This window comes from Fusarium vanettenii (genome assembly GCF_000151355.1).
Source record: "Fusarium vanettenii 77-13-4 chromosome 4 genomic scaffold NECHAsca_3_chr4_2_0, whole genome shotgun sequence".
NCBI classification, from domain to species: domain Eukaryota; kingdom Fungi; phylum Ascomycota; class Sordariomycetes; order Hypocreales; family Nectriaceae; genus Fusarium; species Fusarium vanettenii.
In genome coordinates, this window is record NW_003315879.1 from 85,648 (window position 1) to 110,926 (window position 25,279).

At 53.8% G+C, this 25,279-nt stretch overlaps 9 protein-coding genes across 9 annotated transcripts; 2 read left to right on the top strand and 7 right to left on the bottom strand.

The window, feature by feature from the left end:
• Window positions 1-830: 830 nt before the first annotated feature.
• NECHADRAFT_78627 (uncharacterized protein) lies at window positions 831-2,126 on the bottom strand (the record flags this gene model as incomplete). The annotated part of the gene is made up of 5 exons (XM_003051894.1): window positions 831-896; window positions 1,034-1,174; window positions 1,237-1,692; window positions 1,775-1,939; window positions 2,058-2,126. The coding sequence occupies 5 exons, from the start codon at window positions 2,124-2,126 to the stop codon at window positions 831-833; spliced, it is 897 nt and encodes a 298-aa protein (XP_003051940.1).
• Window positions 2,127-2,354: 228 nt separating this feature from the next.
• Window positions 2,355-4,594, bottom strand: NECHADRAFT_99885 (uncharacterized protein). The gene is made up of 3 exons (XM_003051895.1): window positions 4,234-4,594; window positions 2,941-4,174; window positions 2,355-2,880 (listed from the first exon to the last, which is right to left on the bottom strand). The coding sequence occupies exons 1-3, from the start codon at window positions 4,418-4,420 to the stop codon at window positions 2,583-2,585; spliced, it is 1,719 nt and encodes a 572-aa protein (XP_003051941.1). The 5' UTR covers window positions 4,421-4,594; the 3' UTR covers window positions 2,355-2,582.
• A 2,647-nt stretch (window positions 4,595-7,241) lies between these two features.
• Window positions 7,242-7,951, bottom strand: NECHADRAFT_92415 (uncharacterized protein; the record flags this gene model as incomplete). The annotated part of the gene is made up of 3 exons (XM_003051896.1): window positions 7,242-7,683; window positions 7,800-7,867; window positions 7,907-7,951. The coding sequence occupies 3 exons, from the start codon at window positions 7,949-7,951 to the stop codon at window positions 7,242-7,244; spliced, it is 555 nt and encodes a 184-aa protein (XP_003051942.1).
• A 652-nt stretch (window positions 7,952-8,603) lies between these two features.
• Window positions 8,604-10,350, bottom strand: NECHADRAFT_78630 (uncharacterized protein; the record flags this gene model as incomplete). The annotated part of the gene is made up of 4 exons (XM_003051897.1): window positions 8,604-9,464; window positions 9,514-9,849; window positions 9,906-10,187; window positions 10,252-10,350. The coding sequence occupies 4 exons, from the start codon at window positions 10,348-10,350 to the stop codon at window positions 8,604-8,606; spliced, it is 1,578 nt and encodes a 525-aa protein (XP_003051943.1).
• A 1,309-nt stretch (window positions 10,351-11,659) lies between these two features.
• Window positions 11,660-13,322, top strand: NECHADRAFT_78631 (uncharacterized protein; the record flags this gene model as incomplete). The annotated part of the gene is made up of 3 exons (XM_003051448.1): window positions 11,660-11,801; window positions 12,030-13,148; window positions 13,201-13,322. 3 exons carry the CDS (start codon window positions 11,660-11,662, stop codon window positions 13,320-13,322), a joined length of 1,383 nt encoding a protein of 460 aa, XP_003051494.1.
• Window positions 13,323-14,085: 763 nt separating this feature from the next.
• Window positions 14,086-15,092, top strand: NECHADRAFT_37766 (uncharacterized protein; the record flags this gene model as incomplete). Its single annotated transcript, XM_003051449.1, has 2 exons — window positions 14,086-14,374; window positions 14,440-15,092. The coding sequence occupies 2 exons, from the start codon at window positions 14,086-14,088 to the stop codon at window positions 15,090-15,092; spliced, it is 942 nt and encodes a 313-aa protein (XP_003051495.1).
• Window positions 15,093-15,456: 364 nt separating this feature from the next.
• NECHADRAFT_99886 (uncharacterized protein) lies at window positions 15,457-16,487 on the bottom strand (the record flags this gene model as incomplete). The annotated part of the gene is made up of 2 exons (XM_003051898.1): window positions 15,457-15,909; window positions 15,972-16,487. 2 exons carry the CDS (start codon window positions 16,485-16,487, stop codon window positions 15,457-15,459), a joined length of 969 nt encoding a protein of 322 aa, XP_003051944.1.
• Window positions 16,488-17,227: 740 nt separating this feature from the next.
• FUS3 (uncharacterized protein) lies at window positions 17,228-18,867 on the bottom strand (the record flags this gene model as incomplete). Its single annotated transcript, XM_003051899.1, has 4 exons — window positions 17,228-18,004; window positions 18,058-18,439; window positions 18,498-18,693; window positions 18,755-18,867. The coding sequence occupies 4 exons, from the start codon at window positions 18,865-18,867 to the stop codon at window positions 17,628-17,630; spliced, it is 1,068 nt and encodes a 355-aa protein (XP_003051945.1). The 3' UTR covers window positions 17,228-17,627.
• A 2,835-nt stretch (window positions 18,868-21,702) lies between these two features.
• Window positions 21,703-24,996, bottom strand: NECHADRAFT_99888 (uncharacterized protein; the record flags this gene model as incomplete). Its single annotated transcript, XM_003051900.1, has 3 exons — window positions 21,703-22,050; window positions 22,111-24,324; window positions 24,385-24,996. 3 exons carry the CDS (start codon window positions 24,994-24,996, stop codon window positions 22,039-22,041), a joined length of 2,838 nt encoding a protein of 945 aa, XP_003051946.1. The 3' UTR covers window positions 21,703-22,038.
• Between the last annotated feature and the right edge of the window lie 283 nt (window positions 24,997-25,279).

The following is a 25,279-nucleotide window of genomic DNA, read 5'->3' on the forward strand; positions in this document are numbered from 1 at the left end:
TAGCTGCCGAGTCTCACATGTTTCTCGTTGGAAGGCGTCGTGTGTTGGTGTTGGTGTTGGATGCAATGCACGTATAACAGCCTTTCTAGATCCGATGCCTCTGTTGGATGCATTCAAACCATCCCCTCCCTCATTCATTTCAACCAGAGTAATCTCACATCTTTGGTTCCGTCAGTGACACGTCCCGTGTCCCACTCCTCAGTAGCCGAGTCGGGAGTCTTCGAAAAGTCAATCTGGCCAAGCTCCTAGGGATACTCTTAGAGCTGCATCTCGGTCAAGCCTTTACCCGAGCCGCACGAAGCTTGGTAGCTAGGGGCGTGTCCCCATGAACCTCATATTCTGCAGATTGGTCGGCGTTGATATTGAGTGCTGAAAAACACATTGTCTTTTCTGTCGTGTCTTTGTCTTTGACAAACTCTGGCGGCAATAGCCTGCCAATCTATTCACCAATGTCCGTTCCCGCCCCAGAGGGGCCAACCGGTATCGATCCTTTGTGTGACAGCGTATGACCTTTATTTCCCTCGGGAACGGAACCCTGTCGTCGGGGGCACCGGTGTTCCCTGCTGGAGGCTGCCGTGAACCCCAACGAACAGAACACTCCTGCAGAAGCGCGGCCGGGCCAGCATGGCTTTTTGGGATGCCATTGTGGACAGCCATGGAATATTTGATGGGCCAATGCCATGCTGGCTTTCAACTAACCCCGTCTGACCGCTACGCCCGGTCGGTTCTTGTTGTGTTGCCGTAATTAAAGGGTTCTACTCATCTTGCACGTTGATCGCTCGCACTCGGCTCGCAGAGTTACATGCCTGCCAACGAGACCCATCTGGAGCCTACGTCGACTCGGCGGGGGCGGCTCCTTCGGCTCCTGCGGGCTCTTCCTCCTTCTGAGGGACCAACTTGTACAGTTCGTTTATATTGTAACGTCTGAGGTCCTCCCACTGCTTACCATCGACAACCGAGACTCCGCAGAACGTCTCAACGCTAGTCAGCTTTCTTGATGCCGCCATAGGTCCAATACGCGAGGGCCGCTTACCTGGAAAATCTCGACCAATACCACCTTGTCCGGGCTGGTCAGGTTGACCTTGTGCTTGGGGCTCACCATATCCGCAATCATCTTGATGACGACGCTCGACTTGAAAGCGGTGTGGTTCCGGATGGTATGTCTGATGGCGTACTGGAGGCAGAACCTGATCAGCTTCACGCAAAGCATTCCCGCGAATCATGGCTGTTCCTTACCGTGCAGGATGCAGGCCCCTCACCATCATCCTGCGAAGCGGCCGCCTTCTCGGCTGTATCCTCTCCTGACTCGCTCTTGAGCTCAAAGAATGGAGCCATGACCGTCCGCGCCACGCGCTCGATGCCTTTGTCGGTTGCCCTGTCTGTATCAAAGACGGGTGTGAGGCGGTTGATGTACTTGACCTTGCGCTGTCTTGGGTCCGGGCAATCTTTGGCATCCTGGCAAATCCGCTTGACCATCTCGAGAGGCTCAGCGGGCTTCTGGAGCTTCATGAAGAAGACGCAGTCGAGGTTAGTTGATATGGGTGTAAAGAACTGCTTCGTCTTGGGCTTCTTGGCACTCATGTCGGCCAATTCCTGCTGGATAGAAGCTTCAATGTCCTTGGGCTCCTCGTCTTCATCCTCGCCCTCACCATCTTCAGCCGGAGGCTTTATCCCAAACAGTGACTCGCCATACTGCATTAACCCAAGTCAGTTGAATGTGCCGAGCTCTAATAGAGATTGCAGTATGGAACATGCACGAGCACGAGTCACATACCTCGTCACAAAGGGCCCTGAATTCCCGCACAGCTTTGCCCTTCATGCCCCTGGCGTAGGTGACCCAGATCCCGGCATCGTTGATCTCCAAAGTTCTTCCCAACTCCACCTTTTCAGTCTGTTTGGCCTTTTGGTGTGGCGTCTGCCACTTGCCAGCGCTGCCTCCCTATCAAGATGATCAGCACTCGTTCTCTGACAAATGATTCGTAATCTAAACGGGATTTGGATCCTAGAAGTGGGAGAAAGGGGTTTTGATGTGGGATGGATCGGTTCATCTGGCCTACCTTGCTCTTCTTGTTGGCTTGACCACTCCCCCCAGGACCTTGCTTCCGCTTGTTTGCCCCGTCACTCATAATGCTGTGAAATGGATTTGATAACAGTAAAGCAATTGGCCTTGAAACTTATCAAGTTGTGTTGGAACGAGGATGTTGAAGCAAGCTTTGGTGTTGGTAAGTTGAAAGGTACGTGGATACATGGAGATTTTCAACGCGACGTGCCAGCGTATCACGTGTATCCGCGTCCTACCTCAGCTCTGCTCATCACACGATCTTTCAGCTCAACTCACAACTTGATCATAAACACTCAAAAAATGAAAGTGGATCAATTCTCATAATAATATTCGCTTTTACAATTTCAGGCAAAGACCTGTTCATCAAACCGCCATTCTATAATGCGCACCCGCACCAATCAGCCATTACCATTAACCCAGACCAGGGCCTGACCAAGTGACCGGGCACTGTCTATCTTCCTCCAACCCATTGGTTCTGTTCACCAGGAACATTTTCCAAAAACCATTCTATCCGTCACATTTATTTCTTGGCGTTGTTCTTGGCGCTGGCCTCTGCCGTCATGATCAGGGCACGAGGAGCATCCTCTCGGGGCATGTAGAGCTCGACGAACTGGAGGCAGTTGGCGGCCTTGAACTCCTCATCGACCAGGAGGTCGTTGAGCTCGTCCTTGGTCTTGATGGTGAATGTCTTGCAGGTCTTCTCACCGCCAAACACTCTGACCAACTCCTTGTACTTCCACTCGTTGATGTCGTTGTACTCGGCATTCATGCCGTGGATGAAACGCTCAATCGTGAAACCATCGTTGCAGATGACGAAGCTATTGGAAGAGTTAGCGTCAGGTTTCAATACTTATGAGAGGATGTGAATGTCAACTTACATTGTGGGCTTGAGGCCATGTCGGATCATGGTGCTCAGTTCCTGAGCAGTCAGCTGGAAGGATCCATCACCGACAAAGAGAATTGTTCGTCGGCCGTTTCCAAGATCCTTGGCTGCAAGTGCAGCACCCTGGCAAGCACCAACGGACCAGCCGATGCTGCCCCAGAGAACCTGGCTGAGAGCAGTGACGTTGGGAGGGAATCTGGTATCCCAGATACCAAAGTTGGAAGTTCCGGTCTCGGTCACGATGATATCCTTGGGGATGAGGAACTCGCCAATGCGAGGCCAGAACCAAGCCTGGGTGATGGTCTCGGAGCTGTCAAAGTTCTCCTCGACCTCGTTGACAACCTCGGGGATGGAAGGCGCAGGCATGGAAGCAGGGTCAACCTTGTCGATGACCTTGCGCAGGACGCCCCTCATGGCAACACCTGGATAGGTGGAATATCGGATCTTGCAGTAAGTGCTGTGGAAGTCGACAGAGTTGAGCTGGGAGGTTCTGTAGGAGAAACCGGCAGTGTTGAAATCACTCTTCATAGCGCCAACGGTGATGAGCAGATCCGAATCCTCGATGATCTGCTTGACTCGGGGAGGATGAGATCCCTCACCAGCAAAGACACCACCATAGTTGGGGTGGTCTTCGTTCACAGCGCCCTTGCCCATGGGGGTGACAAAGACGGGGAGCTCGAGCTTGTCGATGAGCTCATGCACCTCGTCGACGACACGATGACGGATGGCACAAGCATCAATCAGGATGACAGGGCGGGTAGCGGCGTACATGGCCTTGAGGACCTCCTCGACGACAAAGTCCTCGCTCTCGGGATCGTTCTCAGGCTCTGACATGTCGATGGGGGTCTCGAGGCGAGCACCCTCGACCTTTTCCTGAACCATGTCGGTGGGGAGCATGATGTAGACGGGGCGGGACTGGAGCCAGCAAGCGCGGAGGGCGTTATCAATCTGCTCAGCAATCTCGGAAGGCTTGTTGAGCTTGGCCATGTTGCAGGAGATCTGAGAGCTCATGTTGGCGAAGACATCGAAATCGCCATTGCCGAGAGTGTGGTGGAGAAGCATCTGGTCGCGCTGGGAGATGGTGGAGGGGCAGCCAACGATGTGGACGACGGGGATATGCTCGGAGAAGGAACCGGCGAGGCCATTGATGGCAGAAAGCTCACCAACACCAAAGGTGGTGATGAGAGCAGCAATCTTGGAGACTCGGGCGTAGCCATCGGCGGCATAGGCTGGAAAGAGATGTTAGTGATTGAGGGGAGGTTGGGATGAAGTCATGATGAGGACTCACCAGCATTGAGCTCGTTGACGCTGCCGACCCACTTGAGACCACAATCGGGAAGATAATCGAGGGCAACCAGGTTGTAATCGCCTGGAACACCGTGGACGGAGCGGACACCGACTTCGTGGAGTCGCTTGAAGAGGTACTCGGCGACGTCGATGGGCTGCTGGAGGCCCTGGCCCTGACTTGTACTCATGATGGGGTAGATTGGATGGTGGTTGTTGAAGATCTAGAGGAATTGATGATGGAGGCGATAGCTGATAAGCTTGGAGGGGTAGGTAAGTGAAGCTAGCCAAGCTTTATAGGGAAGATGTGGGTGTCTGGGTGATTGAAACCAAGACAATTGTGATGGATGGAATGCAGGTTGATAAGAATGGAGATGGGAAAGAAGCTGGATCCGGGAGGAGGGGAGGTGAGATGTTTATACTCTGACGGATGAAAGCAGCAGCCAACTACTCTAGAAGGTTGAGTGAGGACATCCCATCCAATCCATCCAATCCGTCCACACCTCGAAAGAGCGGGCGTATACGCAATCGATCCTTGAATCTGATTTGGCTGCCAAAAATAAGACCATCATGATATGAGCGCAATCGGACCCGACCCAGCAGGGGACGCATCAACGGGCATGAATGAGGGATAGGATAGGATAGGATAGGGATCAGGTCCAGGTCCGACATGACATTTACCGCTGTTCTCGAGTGATCGATCCATCGCTCGCTCCCGGGCGCAGGCGCGGGCCCCCGAAAGAGCGAGGTGAACCCCCTCGAGCCAGTGGTGAGCGTTTCAGCCATGGTGATGTAATGCGACCGACGCCTCTCACATTTTTTTTCTCCCTCTCTACAGTGACAATAATCATATGATGCAAGCTTTCCCTTTGACGGGTCCCTCAATCGGGCAGACTAGACTAGGGCCATGCTGTAGGGGATCGAGACAGCTCAGGTCTCCATATCTTTTTTTTTCTTTCTTTTTCTTTCTCGATGCAGGTACTCTAAACCAGAAATGCCATGGCACGTTTGTAGGTGTCGCAAGTTGTGCTCTCGAGTATACGGATAGATGTGGCAGCATCCATTCCATCCATGAGAGGTGGGATGCCGGACAGGGCAGGGCAAGGAACAAGGGCCTAGAGTCGAAGCAAACAAGAGGCAAACCAGCCACGATCCCATCTTGCGGTATACAGGGCCAGCTCCGATGTGATGTGAGATCCCTGACGATGCTGTCGACTCTTTTCTCGGCTAGGCCGGACCACGTTCTCTGTGTGGCCGAGCGCGGGCCGGGACCATGCCATAAATGATTATATCCGACGGGACGGCGATGGGTCTCACTGGATGGATATTTACGAACCCATGGCGTTGTTTTTGCCGGTACGGAACAGAACAGCGAACGAACGAGATGCAGCAGCAGCCTAGAAGCCAGTCGAGGCCCAAACAACCAAAGCAAGATGCGGCAATTGGGGAACGGGGGTCCAAGTGCGCTCTTTGCCAACGGCTATGACGACCATGGCGAGACCGTCATCTGCGGTCCAGTTGGTTTATGGCAGAATACGATGCGCGCGGCCGATGGCTCTCCGGCAGTGAGCAGCAGGGCACATCTTGCATGGGAGCGTAGCATTCACCCTTCCCGTGAGCATTGACTCAACAGATGGTGGCGGCATATCGTCCCGACCATTGATGGGACAAGAGACGACAACAACAACGCATACTACTTACTGTATGTAACAAAAAAGAGCAAAAAGAGCACCTATTCGCAGCTGCGTAGCAAAAAGAGAGGGGACTTGCGGGCTGAGGCAGGGATATCGTATCCGTAAAAGGCCCTTTGGTGGTGACATATTGTGTCTCGAGAAAACGGACATTGAACAGCGAAAGCAATTAAAAAAAACAAGGTCAACCTCCCAACTCTCAAAACCTCTTCTTTCCTCTCCTTGCCGCTTCTTGCCGTCGGTATGAGGTTACGAGGGTCGACTAGACATCGCGTTACAGGAACCCGTCATCGCAGGGATGGGGGGGTCCCGAGACAAGAAGACACTGACGGGCATGCGCTGCGAGATGGGGGACCGGTTTGCAGGGTAAGGTAACCAGAGATTGAAAGCTGCAGCGCCCGCTCGTTACACCAGGGGGGGGGCCAGCAGTAAGGCGGCCCGGTAGTTCAGTAGACGGGTACCGTGTGTGTTTACACAAGGCCTTGTCAGATCATCCTTATCGCGGTGTGGCCTCGTCACCAGCCAAAGGGGGAACACCGAATGGAGCAGGGATAGACACACACGTGAGAGGGGGCAGGCACACACGGTTCTTTAGACGTTTCTTTCTGGGTTCTTCGCTACGGTCTGGCAGGGCTGGGTATTTCTCGTCAATGCTTCCACCGGAGCTGCGAGCCGAACAGCACGGAGATTTGATACGGTTCCTTTTAGGTGCGGCGAACGAGGGAGACGTGCTGCTACGGTCTACAAGACAGGACCTCGATACATGCTTAGATATAGACCCTGTTCTAGTTCCCTTCTAGAAGTTCTGTCCAGGATCCCTTTCTATAGGTACGTCCATCGGCAATGTACATTGTGTATTATACAAGGGAGCTGTTTGTATCTGATATCATACATATCGTGAGAAGAGATTCTATCCATTCGACGCCCCTGCTGCGCAACCATCTTGTCCCTTCATGTCGTCAATGCCAACATCGGCCATGCATGTCCTTGCCATGTCCTGATTCCCGATGCTGGCCTCTTTTATCCTCCTCTCTAGAATATCCCACTCTTTTTCTCAAGGCATTGGCTGTATCCACCCTCGGCCACGTCTTCCCCGAAGAGTCATCATACAAAGTAAACCACCCGGTGTGCATTCCCGAAGGGCCACCCTTCCCTTGATCTCAGACCAATATCGTACACCGCACACCGAGGCTCCTCAAAAAATCACATCACTGTCCTGGACCCTGAATCCACCGGCCCGGCCGGCGATCCAGCCTCGTAGCCTCAGCTCACACTGTCCGAGCTTCTCTCGGGTCGAGCTCCGAAGTTTCGTAGCCTCAGCTCAATCGCAGCGGCCATCCTTCCAGCCAGTCCGCCATCTCTCTTCCCACTTGGAGCAGTCAAACTCGGCCTTGCCAAGCTTGCGGTTCACCTCATTGTGTGCACCGCACAGCCACTTGCCAAACTCGTCCCTGCTACCAACCTTGGGCGCATCGCGATGTAGATAGCCCTGAAAATCCTCGGCGCACACCCAGCACGGATACAGCTTGGAGAACAGGCCCACGAAGCTGAGGAGGTCCGACTGCTGGCCCCTGGACGGCTGCTCCGGGTACTGAGCCGCGATCGAGTGCAGCAGAGTCCACGTGCTCCGGCCAAGTGTCTCGACGTCCGGAGGGCAGTCGGCCGGAGGCCCTTGTGTCGCCGTTGGTGTCCGTGCAGATTCGTGCTTGAGAGTGTCCTTTGTCTGGGCGGCCCACGCGGCGAAAGACGTGCAATTCCGACATCTACATGGGGTGAGAGAGATAGCACGGTTAGCGAATAGATCGATTCCAGAGACACAAAGATATGACACGAGAGGGGAGTCCTGGTGCCGGGGATATAGCGGGCGTCGTTGACTCACGGTTTGCCATCCGGGCCCAGGACCACTCCCCTGGGGATCCTCTTGGGCGGCTCAGCAGAGCCTCCTCCCTGCGCAGGGGCCAGCGCGCCAGGGGCAGCGGACGTAACCGCCGAGGACTTGTCGTCCCGAGTATCTCTAGGCTCCTCTGCCATGGCGCCACGGAGTTCCTGTCGCGAGAATGTGGCCGGGTGTGGCGAGTGGTGCAACCAAGGACCAAGATTAAAGGGACCGAAAAAGGCCGGAGCTTCGGTGCAATCAGAGCGAGGGGACGTATCGATAGCCGCTCGCACAGGTAAAACAGATAAACCACAGGAGGAAAGAGAAAAAGAGGGACTTTAAAGCAAAAGAGCTTAAAGGCCGCGGGTCCTGGCCTTGTCGTGGTGTGACGCCAATTTGTCAGCCCTCCCGAGAAGCCGGTCCAGGAACCAAAATAGGCCATCGGAAGACGTCAATCGCCATGGCTCCATCGCCAAGACCTTATCGATAAGAAATAGGGTGCTCCCGCCTGTTGCTTTTGAACGTGGGGTGACATGTGGATATGCATTAGCATAAAATTATGTATTGGAAGATGTCGATTGTTTCACTCCTTGACGACCTTTGTGTGTTGATGAATTTCACCTCAATGGATGCTTCTTTGAAGAAAAGGGTAAATATTGGAATGATGGTCTACTAGTTTTTACATGCTCTGCCTAAAATTGTCTAATAATACACTAATATTCTCGTATGTATGAAATAACAACCATCAAGTTCCTCCTTTATATTTACATCCAAAACCCATCCGAGATATCTCATCTACCCGGCAGTTTATGCTTCAACAGTCCTCATTTCGACGCCATCACCAATCTCTTCCCTCACTTCTTTCTTGACGCTACGCCATTCCATAACAACACCACCAAGAATGGCAAGACAGGCCATAATGAGCGCGACTCGGAAACAGACAATCAACGAGCTATTGTAGGCCTGCAGAGCTGCCCCATGATACTTGTCCGGGATCATCTTAAAGAGACCAGTCACCCCAGCAGATTCGATCTGCTGAGGAGCGATGCTCGAGAACTTGGCAAGGCGGTTAGCTAGCTCGCTATTGAGCACGTTCTGACCGACAGACACAAAGATGGCGCCAAAGAGCGTCTGGGCAAACAGCATGAGTGAAGCCCCGATGGAGACCTCATCCCGAGGTAGCACCGTTTGCGCAGCCATGTTAGGCGCCTGGAAACAAGCGCCCAGACCGAAGCCGTACAAAACCTGGTATCCGATCCATTGACCCGCAGATGCGTCGACGTGAAGGCAAGTAAGGACTCCGGCACCAATCGCTGCGATGCAGATGCCCAGGATCAAGAATGGCATGTAATACCCGACACGAGTCGTTAGCACTCCCGTGAGGATCGACGCAACGACAAGCGAGAGCACCATGGGCAAGAGGTGGATGCCGCTTTCGACGGCTGAATCACCTTTGATTGCCTGGAACCAGATGGGTAGGAAATAAATGAGCAGTGTCTGGTGTGCTCCGACGCAGCAGCTCACCCAGAACCCACCAGCGATGCTTCGCTGGGTGAATATGTGTGGTGGCACCGTTCCCTGTGCTGGTTTCCATATTTGGATCAAGACAAATGTGATCAACAAGGCAAAAGAAACGATAAGCAACGCGATGATCTTGCTGTTGCTCCACTGGTATCAATAGTCAGCTCGGTTGGCTTTGCCTGGGACTTGGACTTACACTTAAGGTGAACCCTCCCCATTGGAGTGCTAGGCAGAGACAAATAACACCAGGAAGAAGAGCCAATAGTCCCTCGATGTTGAGCTGTTGTAGCTTTTGGCGCAAGGTGTTCACCGTGGTGGAACGCTCAGGGATGTGAAGCAGAAAGAAGACACACACTAGCACCACAGCCCCCAAGGGAAGATTGAGATAGAAACACCATCTCCAAGTAACGTTTGTGGCGAAGGCACCGCCGACCAGTGGGCCGATTATGGAGGAGATCCCATACACGGCTCCAAAGAGACCTTGATACATGGGCCGTTTCTGGAGTGGGACGGCATAGACGATTATGACGAGCTAGTTAATGATATGTGAGTAAGTAAGCATGATAAGCGAGAAGGGTGAAGACTTACAACCCCGGACTGTATACCCCCGGCACCTAGGCCCGCAATCGCCCTACCGATGATGAAGGCGATCGAGTTGGGTGCCGCGCCACAGATGGCGGAGCCCACCTCGAACAGCACGGCGGCTACCATGAATGTGGTCTTGACGTCCAGAACTACATACATCTTGCCAAACACAAGCAAGAAGGCGCAGTTGGTGAGAAGATAGGCTGTTCCATACCAGCCAATATCGTTGGCCGAATGGAACTCGTCGGTGATGGCGGGGATGGCAGTCGAGATGATAAGTTTGTCCTGCAAGCAAGTGAGGTTAGTGGATAGACGCCAATGTAAACGAGCTCCGTTATGTTTGACGTACTAGTGCTACTAGAAACATGCCAATAAAGACGGATGTCATGAGTAGCCCAAGCCTGATACCCGAAGGGTAGACCACATCGACTTTCTCTGTTGGCATCATTTTGGGCACTAAAGCAAAGGATGAAAGTAATCTTAGATTGGTGAGCATAATGTGTCTATGGGTTTACCGACTTGGTTTATAAATGTTCATGGGCGGGCATTAAAGTCATGATTCCATCGCGGACAGTCGTCGCAATGATTTGATTGCAACAACATTGACCAATGAGCTTACACGATGACTGTCCGACCGTCCGTCTCGGACGCTCCGCCGTGACGCTCCGGCGATTGGACCCACTCACTCTCCGTCTCTCCGGGGCTGACCCATCCGGACCACATCATCACACTGGACTTTGTCACGGGCCTTTACATATTGAGCACGGAGAATGTCTCGGTGGCGGTCATCCTCAGCGAGTTCTCCAAGGAGACAATCCTACGTTGTTGATGATCCTCTTCAAATGGCTATCTATCCTTAATACATCCTCATCACTACCTCCTCATATCTTGAATCACTGATAACCTTAAAGTAAGAGGAAATGATCTAAGCCAAAATAGAGTTCTGATATAATATGTTCTAAGGGTTCATCCAATTCTTGCTGAATTCTTAGCTAAGATGTGTATTCGACCATGCCCGTCATTCCAAATTCTTGCATCCCACCGTGCGAAGCACCTGATTTCCATACCTGGCACAGTGATCACCCTTGGTTCCATCACTCCCCGCATCCATCCGTCTACAAGCACCATCACAGCGATGATTTCCCAATCGGCACATCTAGGCAGGAGACGGGATAAGCCTATACTGAGCTGCAATTTCTGCCGCGGCCGCAAGTAAGCTGAAAGATGACAAGCCCGTCAACTAGTAACTGACGGACGACTGACGACGTAACCTAGACTTCGATGCAATAGGCAGTCTCCCTGCAGCGCATGCCTTCGCCACGGCGCGGAGTGCATTTACAGCTCTTCAGAGCAAGAACGAAAAGATGCCATTGATTATAGACCTCACAAACGGAGCCGAAATGCTCGTCAGAGGGTTGCCCGCATCGAGAGCCTCGTTACTGAGATGGCACAGAGCTCACATCAGCCCGTAGCGTCACCAAGCGAGGCTCTCAATGATGACATTGAGACGCGAGGAGCGTTTTCTGATAGTCATGCAGCAGAAAACATAGGGAAATTGAGCCTTGAAGAGGGGAATGCCGTGTACACCGGTAGTTCTCATTGGGCTACGATTTTAGACGATGTGTGTGCAGTTGCGGCGAAGTAGAGTTGACGAGCCTGGTACTGATGGTTGGCAGATCCGACAGCTCAAAGACGAACTATCTGACGACTTTTCGGACAGTGCAACGAGCCCGGAATCGACTTTGCAAGGTGCCAATATGGGACTGCCGACCACGAGAATGTCCCTCCTGACGAGTGTCGCCTGTCTCCCGAAAGAGGATATTCTAGCCATGATGCCACCCCGTAAGGTGGTCGATAGACACGTTTCCCACTTCTTCAACGCGTTCGACTTTGCCCCAGGTGAGTTTCTATATACATCTATGTGCTCATTGATTAACCAGCGCCATCAGTCCTTCTGCATCGAAACACATTCCTCGCTGAGGTGAAGTCCAAGTGCCATTCCCTGAAGTATACTCACTTACCTTGTTCAGTACACAAAATTTTGGGCCAATCTCTCAACTGCGCCGATCATGTGGATAGGCCTCTTATTTAGCATCATGAGCATCTCAATACTCCTACAGCAACAAGATATCGGAGCATCTGGCTTGTCCGCGACCGAATCGCAGGATACGTTGGACACTTACCGAACCCTCACCATCCACTGCTTGGTTGCTGGGGATTATCTACGATCGGGCAGATACACGATAGAAACACTGACCTTGCACTTCGCCCTTGACCAGAATGTTAACGTCGATACACATGCCGGCACTTGGGTATTGATGGGCGTCGTCATCCGAGTTGCCATGCGCATGGGACTACACCGAGATCCAGCTCACTGGCCAACTATTCGACCATTACAAGCAGAGCTCAGACGGCGAATATGGATGACCCTCTACGATATGGACTTCTTCACGAGTACACAAGTTGGACTACCACGCATCATCAAGGACTCCCAGTGTGATACACAACCTCCTGCACACTTGGTTGATGGAGATATAAGCCTCGAGCATGACGAAACTCCAGTCGAGCGACCACTTACTGAACCCAGCTCTCTGCTGTACATCATCCAAAGGCACCGCATCATCACACTGGCGGCCGAGATATACGATGCAACAGAAGGAGGACCGCCCTTAGCCGCCACGATTTCTGCACTAAGTACCAAGCTTGAAGAAACTGTCCAATCTATACCGGCATGGCTAAAGCACAAACCGCTCGAGGCATCGATTGCCGACAACCCCGTAACGATACTGTATCGTATGTTCTTGGACATTCTGATTCACAAGGCTGTCTATCTCCTGCACCGTCGAGCTTTTGTAAAAGGCTCTTCTGGAGAAGAAAATGCCAAATCTAGCAAGGCGTGTATCGATGCTGCCCTGGCAATACTAGACCACCAGCGAAGGATGAGCGAGGAGACTCAGCCTGGGGGCCTCATGTATGCCATTCGTTGGAAGGTGGCCACGTCGCTCAATCACGAATTTCTGCAGGCTACTATGATGCTATGCTTTGCTCTGAGCAGGTCCGACGAGGACGCAGAACCCAGCTCTACCAACTTCATGCCTCGGCGAGATGATATTATGGAAGCTTTGGCTACTGCGAGGGGTCTCTGGGAGATGAACGCTGGCCAATCTACGGAGGCTCAAAGAGCGGTCAAGACCATCTCAGTCGTGCTGAAGCATGGAGAGTCTCCCACCACAGCATCGTTGGATGGTAAGTCTGTTGCCCTTCTTGATATCTGATCAGCATGCTAATGCTTGGGCAGACCTTTTCAAACAGATGCCAGGGGTGATCGCACCGAGTTATCTCGACCCCTTTGAGGACATGGCTTTGGATCCATCTCTCTTTGGGGCGTTTGGAAGTATGCCGGGCGACCTTACTTTGTGACCGGATTGGAGGATGTCGATGAGAGCGGATGTTTGACATACCAACTTGACTAATTGGTGTACCACTAAATGCAAGTACCTGAATATTCTTAGTAGATGCTCATCAGTTTATTTCCCCCCTTTTCTATAACAGCAATCATAAAGAGGTAAAAAGCGATCTAAAGCTAAGGAGAGTTCTTATAGAGTCTCTTCTAAGCTAATCAAATCTTTATCCTAAGAGTTTAGCAAGCATCTTCTAAAGAGTCACCTGGGTTCTTGTATTTTTCTTGTGCAGACATTAATCACAAGCGTTGGTTGAATCACCCAGCTGGTATTGAATGTCCACTCCCCGTGCTGCCTTGCGGGACAGATGTTTGACTTTGGTGATAGCATTATTTGTTTCTTACCGAGGCCACCCTTTACACTGCCAGGGGACTAACTGCTATGAACGATGTAGCTCTGAAATTGCAGCAAAATCTCATAAAGAAATAGAAACATCCTCATAATACTGTCAAGTGGTTTAAACTTGCTTTCATCTGTTCATCCCATGTCTGCACAACAACGGTTGAAGCAGCAAGACACTAGCCCTAATTCATCACTAGCGCCCGTCCTCACTCCCGGCATCCACTATCAAAAATGCCCGCCAGTGACGCCATGCCCACCTTTTCCCCTTCCATTGTGCCCCTCCTCCCCCGTCCCTCCAAAAAGTTGCTGATCGCCGAGTTCCGATTCATGATCCCTCAGCCTTGCCATTGACACTCCCTCCTCTGGTTACCTACATCACCATGACATCTTCCAGCAAGGTGCCGGTCCTCCTGCTCAAGACGAGGTCGAGTCCCGGTGATTCATACGAGGACCTTTTCTCCGAGACGAGCGCCGCTGGAGCTTCCTTTGCGCCGCAGTTTGTTCCCGTGCTGTTGCACCAATTCCAAGATGAGGGCATGAAAAAGGTTGCAGAGGTGCTCCGCGAGGGACGGATTGGAAACAAGGAGCATCATGAGTATGGCGGCTTGATCTTTACTTCACAGCGCGCGGTTGAGGCGTTTGTGAAGTTGGTGCAGGACGGCAAGGATGGTGAGTCTTGAGAACAAGTCAATTGACTTTCACCGAGTAAATCGCACAAGCTGATTGATATTCAGAGAATGACAGCATCAAAAATGACCCCCCGACGTCGTGGCCTCACCTCCAGCACATTCCCGTCTACAGCGTCGGCCCCGCGACGACCCGCGCCCTCGCCGCCGTCCCGCAGGATCCTCCCCTGAGCGTCTTCGGTAGCCACACGGGCAACGGCGCGACCCTCGCCCCTTATATCCTCTCTCACTACCGCGAATGGCACGCCGGCCGGCCGTCGTTGCCTCCCGTGCTGTTTCTCGTTGGCGAGACTCGACGGGACATTATTCCCAAGACGTTGCAGGACCCTGGGCTGCCGGACGGCGAGCGCATCGCAGTTGACGAGACGGTCGTTTACGGAACGGGCGTCATGGAGAGCTTCCCCATCGACCTGGATCGCGTGCTTTCTGAGACACAGGATGCGCCTGCACGTTGGGTGGTAGTATTCTCGCCGACGGGGTGCGATAGCCTACTCCAAGTTATGGGCGTGCTGGACCCGGAGACGGGCAAGGTGCGTGAGGGGAGCGTGCGGGATGGCAAGACGTATGTCGCGACGATTGGGCCTACAACAAGAGATCACCTCAAGTCGTTTGGCTTTGAGCCCGACGTGTGTGCCGAGTCACCGACGCCGCAGGGCGTATTAGACGGGATCCAAGAGTTTATGACTAGGAATCAAAGTTGATACTGGGCAAATATCAAAGCATAAACCCTCCTCCTCATGCCTTGAGTACCCGTGAGAAACTCAACAAGTCACGTCACATCATGACAACAGCAAGATCAGCAGAAAGGGTCGGGAGTGTCAGCTCCGGGTATCATTAAGTCTACTCATCCACCCCGTGTCTTTTTTGTTTGTTGCCCAAGCCTCCCTCCGTATATACCCAACAAGTCGTTGCGCGGCTCCCAAGCCTCGATATTTCCCACCTGTTGTGCAACACATCCATCTTTTTCTTTTAAGGAGAGACAACCATCCATCCATTCATCACCCAGGAAAAACAACACCAAGCGCCGTGCAAACCAGTAAGAAAAAACAGCATGGGATCATGCACTTACATGCCCATGACCCAGAGCTCGACGCCAATGACGCCAAACTTGGTCCCTTCATCGCTCAGCGGCTCGTTGCCAAACGTCTCGCACCGGGAGCTGTGTCCAACGTCGAGCCCGTTGTCCAACCAGAGCCCGTAGTGTCCACCGCCGGACCCGACACTCAGGAAGCCCGTCTCGCAGTTCATGCAAAAGTCGTTTAACCCGCTATAGGGGAACGCCTTGAACCGAACTGCCTCACTCGGCGCGGGAGACGGCGCGCGTGAGCCCGTGGGCGTGGCACCCTCTGACGAAGATGGCGGGGCGAGCGTAGTGTTCCGCGTGTTGACGTCTGTCGTGTCGGCCGATGGAGGGAGAGGGAGAGGCGCAAGAGTTGAGGCGCGCCAGAGGAAGCACTCGCCGTTCCCAAAGTACGAGTGCGCCGGGTGAGGATATTCGGATAGGTATGCGCCAAAGATCTGCACCGTGTTTAGAAGAACAACGTCATGTCATGCCATTGTTTGGTTTCAAGTATACTCACCCCGCCTTCAAGATCCTTGACAACCAGGACAAAGCCCGCTCGCTTGCCCTCGTACTGCCGGCACCGCTGGTACAGCGTCGCCAGGCTCGCGCCGTCCTGCTCGAGACTGTAGATGAGGTGCCAGTCGTCGACGATGCGCAGCCGTTCGGGGATCATGGTGCGGATCTCCTCAGCGACAGCACCCGTCAGCAGCTTGGCCGAGACGGGCGTGCTCTCGCGGTAGCCGTGGAGAATCAGAGGGTCGAGGGGTGGTGGGCGCAGAGGACTAGCGGTGCGGCGCACGGGGGCAAAGACACCGTTGATGCCGTCCTTGCCGTTCTGTTGGTGCTTGGGGTCCTCATCGTAGGCGGTGTCGGCCTGGCTGGGAAAATAAGAGCCCTCGCTGGAGAAACGACGGATGAGGCCGGTCCACATGTTGGAGATGTACGAGGCAGATGCTCGGTTCGAGTTGGAGGGTGTGCCTGCGCCAGAAGAGTCGGGAGTCTCGGGGGAGTCGTTGCGGTCCGAAGAGCTCATGATGTTTGGGGTAGAAGCAGGACAAAGGTAAGGTGGGTGGGTAGGTATAGATAATGTGTGGAGAAAGAGTGAACCTAGATCAAGGTTTGAAGAGTTGGTCGAAACATTGAATAAAGCAGAAAAAGGTTGGATGTCGAGGGTCGACGGGAAGAGTTGGCTGATGAACAGAATGGATCTGTTTGGATCTGAGACATTCGAGGGAACTGGCGGGCTCGAGAAGAAAGATCCAAGAGTCAACGATACCTAGACAGAAGGTATGGACGATAAGTTAGGTGGCCGTGACGCACCTACTTTGGGGGAGCTAGTGGAGCTTGATATAGCGGGGTCAGCCCCAGGCGCCAAACAAGACCAACAAGAAGGACGAAGACCGCCTGACAGTCTGTTTATGCGTCTGACGTAGACACTGAATACCTCCTTTTCTTTAGCTGGGTAGGAATTCTTGATGCCATCAACACCAAATCTTCAAGTCTCGACTCTCACATCGCCTTGGCCACCAGCTGACGCCTCGTCCTTGTACACGTTGGCAAGGCCAAACATGCTGATGGTCATGAACATGGGAGCCTCATTACCTAACGTGCTAGCTTCATTTGGCCAATGGCGCTGGTTGCCATCATCATCAGTAATCCGCCCTGCATCAACGCCTATTCAAGCGTGCCACAACCGTGGTCTAGACCGTTGCCCCTTCACAGCCCAGCATGCGACACGTGCTGTACTCCCCTCAACTCATTATCAATCGTCATGATGGAACTTCTTGTTTTGGATATAACTAAACATGACTAATAAAAGGAAAACTGTTTCAGTATGCACTTTATCATAAACTTCTCCAGCCCTTCTCGCCTCCGTCCCTCTCTCTATCCTCCCTCCATGTTGCCACCACCAGCGCCTCAGCCGGCACACGCCAAGCCCATGCCATGCAGGATAATACCAGAGAGGTCATTGTGTGCGCACCTGTGTTTGGGTATGTCTATCTACCATCTCCAAACCTGCCGCCATGCTATTCATCCATATGTCCCAGTCACTGCAGTGTCATGATTGCCACAATGTCTGCCCAACAGCCATGATATCAAGTTCCTCCCTTCGAGGCCAGTTGGATCCCAGATCCCAGCTACGCAAACATATCCTCGCCATAGGTAGGTACATTTACCTCATAATCTCCTGGTAGATGAGCTGCTTCAGCTGCTCCTTGCTGAGGTTGTCCTTGTGCTTGTCAAAGTCAAAGAACTCCTCGGGGATCGGGGGCGCTGTGGGCTCGTCCTCGGGGTCATGGTAGGGCTCGAGGTATGGGTGCTTCAGAGCCTCCTCCACTGTGATGCGCTTAACCGGGTTGAATGCGAGGAGCTTCTCGAGCAGGTCGAGAGCGAGGTCCGAAGTCTTGGGGAATAGCGTTCGGAAAGGCACCTTCTTCTTGAAAGGCAGAGATCGAATGTATTCTCGAGCACGGCGCGACTTGATTCCGTAGTAGTCCTCCATCGTGGGCGTGCCCAGCACGTCCAGGATCAGCGTCAACTGGTGGTGATCTGGCAAAGGGTTAGATGACACTCCAAAAGATTCACTTCCAAGAATCACTTACAGTCCTTGCCAGGGAAAAGAGGCTTGCCGCTGAGCATCTCAGCCAGAATGCAGCCAACGGACCACACGTCAATGGCCTTGGTGTACTCCTTGAAAGTCAACATAATCTCGGGTGCGCGGTACCATCGAGTCGCGACATATTCGGTCATGAATCCCGAGTTGTCCTCTTGCGAAGCCGCAGATCGCGCAAGACCGAAATCGCACACCTTCAAATCGCAGTTGGCGTTGAGCAGCAGGTTCGAGGGCTTGAGATCACGGTGCAGCACGTTGGCCGAGTGCATGGCCTTGAGCGCGCGGAGCGTCTGGTAGATGAAGTACTGGCAGTGGTCGTCCGACAGGTCCTGGGTGCGGATCACTCTATGCATATCCGTCTCCATGAGCTCCTGTATTGCTTTGTTAGCCGTTTCCACTCCTTTTGCGACAAAGTGCGGGTATTCGTACCTGGATGAGGTAGACTTCGTTAAATGACTCGTAATTTCGGGGCTTCTGGATATCGAGGATGGAGATGATGTTCTCATGGTTGAAGTATCGCAGCAGCTTCATCTCGCGCAGGGTTCTTAGACAGAACATGGAGTGATCGAAGGGGGTGATCTTCTTGATAGCGACCTTTTGGCCGGAAGGCTTGTGAATGGCGGAGCTGGTTGAGTCGTTAGCAACATGCCCGGCAATATTTGGCGCAAGAGCCGGAAGAAACATACCAAACCACACCATATGCACCCTCGCCTACCACATCCTGGATGTCGTACTGCTCACTGACGTTGAAAGAGATCTTGCGTGACCCCGTGGGGTTAGGGGGGTTCGATCGGGACATGGTTGCGTTGGATGTTGTGGAAGAGAAAGTGAGGAATGAAGAGTCTTTGTAGAGGACGTCGCGTTGGAGTTGCGCGGTCGTCGGAGGTGTCGAGATATTAGGTACTGCGAAGGCCAAAGAAAGGGACCAGCCAAGTCTCCTTTGTTCGCGCTCTGGTCAATGAGGAGGATTGAGGGGTTGGGCACTGAGATCCACCCAGTACACTCGCAAGCTTGTTGATTGATGAGAAACGTCCGACGCACGAATCTGTTGGGCTGGAAGTTGTCGGTTTATATCTCGCTGGCGTGGTGAGGGGAAAGGCGGATGAAGAAGAGAAAAAGGGTCCAAGATGTTCTCGTTCGCAGTAGGGTCGCAACGGCGCTCTAGTCAAGCGAGGTAGCAAACGTGGGATTCAGCTCCGCTCGGGCCGTGCTTCTTCAAATAGGCCGCGGCGGCGCGGGGCACAAACGGGGGCGGTCGAGGACCGTAGACAGCTAGCGTCGTGGCGATGGCCCAGGTTTCAGTCGGCTCGCCGTCGCGAACGGTGAGTATAGGTAGGGGGGATCGCGACACGGGCTTTAGTTGCTACGGAGAATGGCTCCGAATCTGGTCGCCAGAGATGGTCTGTGAGCGGGCGCCCAGAAATGTCAGTGTCAAGGAACGGACAAGGTATTTCGGCAAGTTCAGAGTCGGGTAGGCAAGGAAAGTCAATGTAAGCGACTAGTGATATTCCAAGGGCAGAACGAGACGAGTCGAGACGAGTCAGACTGAATCAAGACGTGACGGGGCAAGGAGTTGAAAAGGCGGAACAAGCCTGCGGCAGAAGAGGAAGAGGCCAGGACAATTAAGGTAGTAAACGGGGCTTCCCGTCATCTGATCTGTCCACTTTCCAGTGGACGTCCTGTCAGGCTGCTGACTGAACGATACAATGAGTGATTGATTGCCTGCCAGATGTGATGAAGTCCGCGCTGGGCGGCTAGGAATTGAGCACCACATGCTCGCTCACAGCGGGGTCAGTCGCAGATGGCCATCCCAAGCCGATCGCGCGGTGGCTTCGACAGAGGCAACACCTGAGGGAAAGTAAGAGGCCGTCTTGCGCCGCTCTAGATGGCTCTGCCCTGGAGAGAGGAATGCGGACGCCAAGAGGTTGAGACAAGGAGAGCTCGGATCTCAAGACGAAACGAACCCTCTCTCTGGCTTGGAGAAGCTTGCTGGGGTCGCCATCTTGGTTCCTGCCTCTGGCCGCCTAGACCGGCCGCCGGATACCTTACTGACTGGGTGTAATGATCGTCAGGAGGGGTAATAAGAAACAGGCACGCACCTCTTTAGAGCCCCGCCGGGATGAAGCGAAGCAGTTCCAACCTGGAACGATAAAGGCAAGACAAGACAGGACAGGACAGCACAGGAAAAGGAATGTGGTAAAAACAGAACAAGATGCTATCGTCGGCGTCAGCGTCGGATATTGCAGGGCCAGAAGCGAACAATGGTAAATGCGGCGGCCCTTTGCAAGCTTTAAGTGGATGTAGGGAGGAGGAAGGGGAAGAGAGGGGGGGATAGAATGGGTGGATGGATGGACTTTGAAGCTCCCGACGGCAGCGGGCGGGACGGACAGCAAGACAGGTGTGGGCTGCAGGTACTTTTCTATACTTGCAGCTCGCCCGCAGTGGTGCATTGACCCAGGTAGAATGTAGGTAGAGGCTAACTATCATGTACACCACTGTACCCATTCACTCACCTCCAGGGGGGCTCAAGTTGGTTGTAGCTAAAAGGTGTGGCGTCCGCTCACCGTTTCAAACTGGTCCTCTGACTGCCCTACCGAAGGATGGATGGAAGCCCCCCCAGCTGCCCGGAAACAAAGATAGCATCAACACCACCACGTCTCTTCTGAGACGACACCCGACAAGGCATGCAAGATGACATCAAATTCCACTTTCCCATTGACGCCAAGACTCCTGTCAAAACTGCGAGCAAGGGCGGCCGCCGGGCCCTTGCGCATGGCTGGCCGGCTGGCCTTTTTCTCTCTTCCTGGGGTTGAGCTATAGCAACATGGACGTCGAAACATTGCCAAAGCACCTAATCTTGGCTTGATATGGGGCATCCAGAATCCATTCCTGGTTCCTTTTTTGCACTGCCCGGTTTTCGGTGGAGCGCCGACGGTAAGCAATCCTGGTCGCACAAAGAGTCCCTGGTTACCACATACCTACACATACGCCGACAGCTATTCTTCATGCGTTTCACCATCTGACTGGGAAGCGAAACATGCCACAAGGGTATCGAGGCCCTCCAGTCACGGTCAATATCCAGCCTCTCTCGCGGCTGTTTTGAGCCGTTTCCGAACCTTACTCTGCCCATTCACCCATCAACGACGCTCATGATAACCTCGAGTGGTTCGACCATCAAGGCACAAGACACTCGCAAGATTGCTACCACCTCTCAACTCGTCCTAAAATAACCTCTCAGAAGCCCCGGCGCCTAATCCTTCCCCCTATTGGCTGCCTCAGCTGCCAGCCGCGTGTGTTTCACACCCACCACCGCTGCCGCGTTTCATCATTGGATCGCGAGCCCCTTGTATCTTGCTGTACCCTTTCCCACTGCCTGCATGCGACAGGCGTGGTGGTGTCTGGTGCCTGTATCAGAATTCACGGGAGCTGCCCATCTGCGGGCCGCCATCTCCCTGGCCATGGTTTGCCCCAAGAATCCGGGTGGCCCTCTGGCCTCTCAGTCTGTCTTTCTTTCTTGGAATGCTGGGCTTCTAAAAATACTCTGCATCAATCGCGCATTCCAGCTTCAAGCCTTGAATGGCTCTGGGCTTTCTTGGCTTGCCCGTACAAGGTTAGGTAGTCTGGCACACGTGCATTGACTGGGTGAGCTTGATTGTTGCTGTCCCATGTCGTCGTATTCCATCTCTGAACCAACTGCCACGCTCCATCATCATACGCCAGTTTCATGACATGACTCTGCAACTAGCTTCAACTTCATCTCCAGTAATTCACAGTCATCGCATACGTTGCGCACAAAAGAATCCATTCTCTAATAGACCTCCATCATTCATTCCCCCTTCTCTCCGTTGCTCAAGCAGCCTGCCATCCCGACTCCCAACTTCCCAACATGAATCCCTCCTCATCTCGGTATTACAAGGACTGCTCCAATCCATCTGTCCGTCTACAGGGGTATGACTTTGACCCGGTTGATTTACTGAACAACCTGCACGCATCATGGTTAGCTATCGGTCTGCCCATCTCGTAGTTGTTGTCACCAACTCACCTTTTCTCTCAACATGCCCAGCCACTGCGCTGCGCTCACGCCCTGGTCGGCTCGGTCCTCCACAAGCAGCGTCTGGGCCCATATCTTCAGACTGGGTTCTCCATCCTCCCGCACAATGTAGAGGTGGGGCAGGATGATGCTGCCGACACCCAGTGACTTGTGATCCCGGCTCTTCTGGATCACAGCCCGCACGCGCTCGTTGAAATCGCTGTCCAGCTCTGGCACGCGACCCTTGCCGACCTGGAGCTGGCTTCGATCTTCCACTCCAAACACATCCTGAACCAGCTGTGGCACCGCGTCTCGGCCCACCCACAGGAACTGGGTCTGCCCATCGTCGATCAGATACAGACCGTAAGGAACAAGTCGTTCTGACGACAGATTCTGCGCAGGGGGCAGCGCAATCTGGCCAGTCTGTTCGTCAGGTGTTCCTGCATTCTCTGGCATGTCGTGTAGAGAATACAGCCGAGGGTAAATGCTTCGCATCAGAAGAGGCACAGGAAGTGTTGACAGGAGGCAGAGGGCAGCCGACCTGATGTCAGAGGGGATCTGAGATGACTTGCGAAGACCCACGTTCTTGATCAGACCAAGGAACAGAAGAGGAAGGCCACGCAGGTTAGCAGGGAACTGCAGACCGCCGCCCATGCTGCCTCCTGCGAGCTCCTTCTTGAACGTTTGCAGAAGCTCTGTGACCTTGCTCTGCAGAGCATCTCGGGCAGCATCAAGACCACTCGAGAGTGCTCGCTCAACCGCCTTATGGCTGAAGTAGGTGGTGATGGCACACTGATCAGCAGAGGCATACATGTCCGAGAGGTTTGTTGTTGTAGGGAGAGCCAGAGTCATGACACGAATGCGGCGCTCGCCATTGCATGTCGTATGCAGGACGGCAGCTTGGAGACAGATGACGTTCTTAGTGAGGTTCTCATCAATCGCCACCTCAACCACGTAGCACTGGTCACGAGGGAAGGCAGGGAAAGCGCAGAGATCAGAGCTTCGGTTGAAAAAGTTGCCGTAGAAGGTGTTCATCCGCAGACCGCTGGTAGCACGGACTCGGAGAACAGCCTCCAGACCAATCTCGGATGACAGGTAGTCACTGAACTCTGAGGCAAACTTGAGAGCATCCTCAGGTCGTGAGCCGTGCCAGCCAGGGTAGAACCAGGTCTGACCACCAGTGTATCGGGGAAGGTTGCTCAGTGAAGCAACATCCTGGTACTGGGAGGAGAAGAGGAACATGTCGATGGACACCTGGCTCTTCGAACACTCCACAGCAAAGCTCTTGTAGAAACTGTTAGCAGTCTGCAAGAGACCGCCCTCCTTGGATGTACCAAGCAACTTCTTGTCCTCTCGCATCTCAAGCTTGCCGACGCCCATGTTGGGCAGAGATGCGCTCAGAACGACAATCTTACCACCAAGGGTCGAGATGAGCTTGTGAGCGGCGCGGAGAGCGGATCCCATGCAAGAGCCGTTGCTCTGGTTGTTCTGGAACATATCGGGCAACTTCTGCAGGAACTTCTCAACGCTTTGGCGGCTCTCTGTCAGAGGAACCAGGAGGTCGGTGGGGATAGGGAGGAAGGGCTCATCGAGGTCGCTGACGACCAGCATGCTGGGCTCGGCATTCTCGTCAGAGTCCTTGGGAACCGAGAAGTAGTGGAGGCTAGAATCGACAGCCAAGAAACCCAGGCGCGTGCGGCGATCGGCATTTGGTATCCTGTTGAGGCTGTCCAAGATGGTTCGAGCCGCAGTGGCCAGGAGGCCGGTTGAAACGGCAGCGTAGCTGACATCAAAGCAGAACAGGTAGATGAGAGGCTGGGGTGGCCGAACCATGTACTCCTGAGGCGCAACGAACTCAACAACAGCGTGGTTCAGTTCGGGTCGCTGCCATCGGTCAACGGCCTGCTGGGCAGCAGCATCCCAATCGAAAGCCTGGGGGACGTCGTTGGTGAGGTTACACATGTTGCACCTCCAGCGGTGACCTTGGTCCAAAAAGGTGACATAAGGATTGATGTATGTTCTGCATCGTCGGCAGCGCGAGATGACCTGGTCCTGAACAATGGGTACGGGGTCCTCGTCGTCATGAAGAGACCCATAAGGCTGGATAACGAGAGCGAGGGGCAGCTTAGACTTCTTGAGGAGAGAGTGGGTGGTGGGAACAGCGTTGAGCGTAGATCGGAAGTATCGCGGGGAGCAGTTGGCGTTTGGAGATGGGGTCACGCTCGTCTAGTGCACGTAGGTTAGCCGCTAGGTTCATTATCCCGCCGCAATAGTTTGCCCACTTACGTTAGGGGGGAGAACGATCGGGGGCGGAGGAAGGTCGAGCTCCGAGACATTGAAGGGCTGGCTGAGGAGATCGGTAGGGTAGAGCTGGTTGAGAACAGCAGGGCGAGCCTGCTGAGCGGACTGTTGTTGTTGAGGCTGTCCTCCAACGTTCATGTTGGCCATACCCTGGGTGATACCACCGATACCAGGCGCAGGCTGACCAGCGCCGGGTGCTGGATAGCCTTGATCGGGAGCTTGATAACCGTACTGAGGAGCCTGTGCGGCGGGTTGCTGTGCTCCATAGCTTGGGTAGCCCTGGGGAGCAGCAGCTTGAGGCTCGGCTTGGTAACCTCCATAACCAGGAGCGGCCTGAGCAGCAGGAGCGCCGTATTGTTGAGGAGCGCCCTGAGTCTGGCTACCGGCGACGGCGTTGGCGCCAGTGCCAACCTCGAATGCCTGGGCCGCATATCCTCGCTTCTTCTTCTTGTGGTGGGCGGCTTCGTGCTGCTGCGGCTGCTGGGCGGCGGCTTGATCTTCATAGCCCTGTTGAGGCTGCTGGTCTTCGGCGGCGTATTGGCCATACTGCTGGCCTGTGTAGCCGCCGAAGCCATCGCCAGGAGGAGGCATCGACATGATTGAGCGGCGAAGGGAGCTGCGGCGCACCCGAGGTATGAAGGGATCGGTCAATCGGTGCGAGGTCGGTTGGGAAGGAGCTGCTGTGGACTCTGCAGCAGATATAAATACGAGGATGGGAGATCAAGGCGATAGGACTCCAGAGCCAAATGTCCCAGTCGAGGGTGATGTTGGACTGGGAAGGATGGAGATGAAGACGGTTGATGAGCTCAGAGCTGGGATAGTCTGGCCTCTTCCAGGTGCGGATTGGACACCGCCACAGAACGCCAAGGAACCTGCCAAG

Excerpts from the sequence above, each read along its gene's own strand:
- NECHADRAFT_99885 (XM_003051895.1), bottom strand. The coding sequence starts at position 4,420 with ATGAGTACAAGTCAGGGCCAGGGCCTCCAGCAGCCCATCGACGTCGCC. Across the intron at positions 4,175-4,233 it reads CGTCAACGAGCTCAATGCTG|CCTATGCCGCCGATGGCTAC; the intron begins GTGAGTCCTCAT and ends ATCTCTTTCCAG. Across the intron at positions 2,881-2,940 it reads CATGGCCTCAAGCCCACAAT|CTTCGTCATCTGCAACGATG; the intron begins GTAAGTTGACAT and ends CTCTTCCAATAG.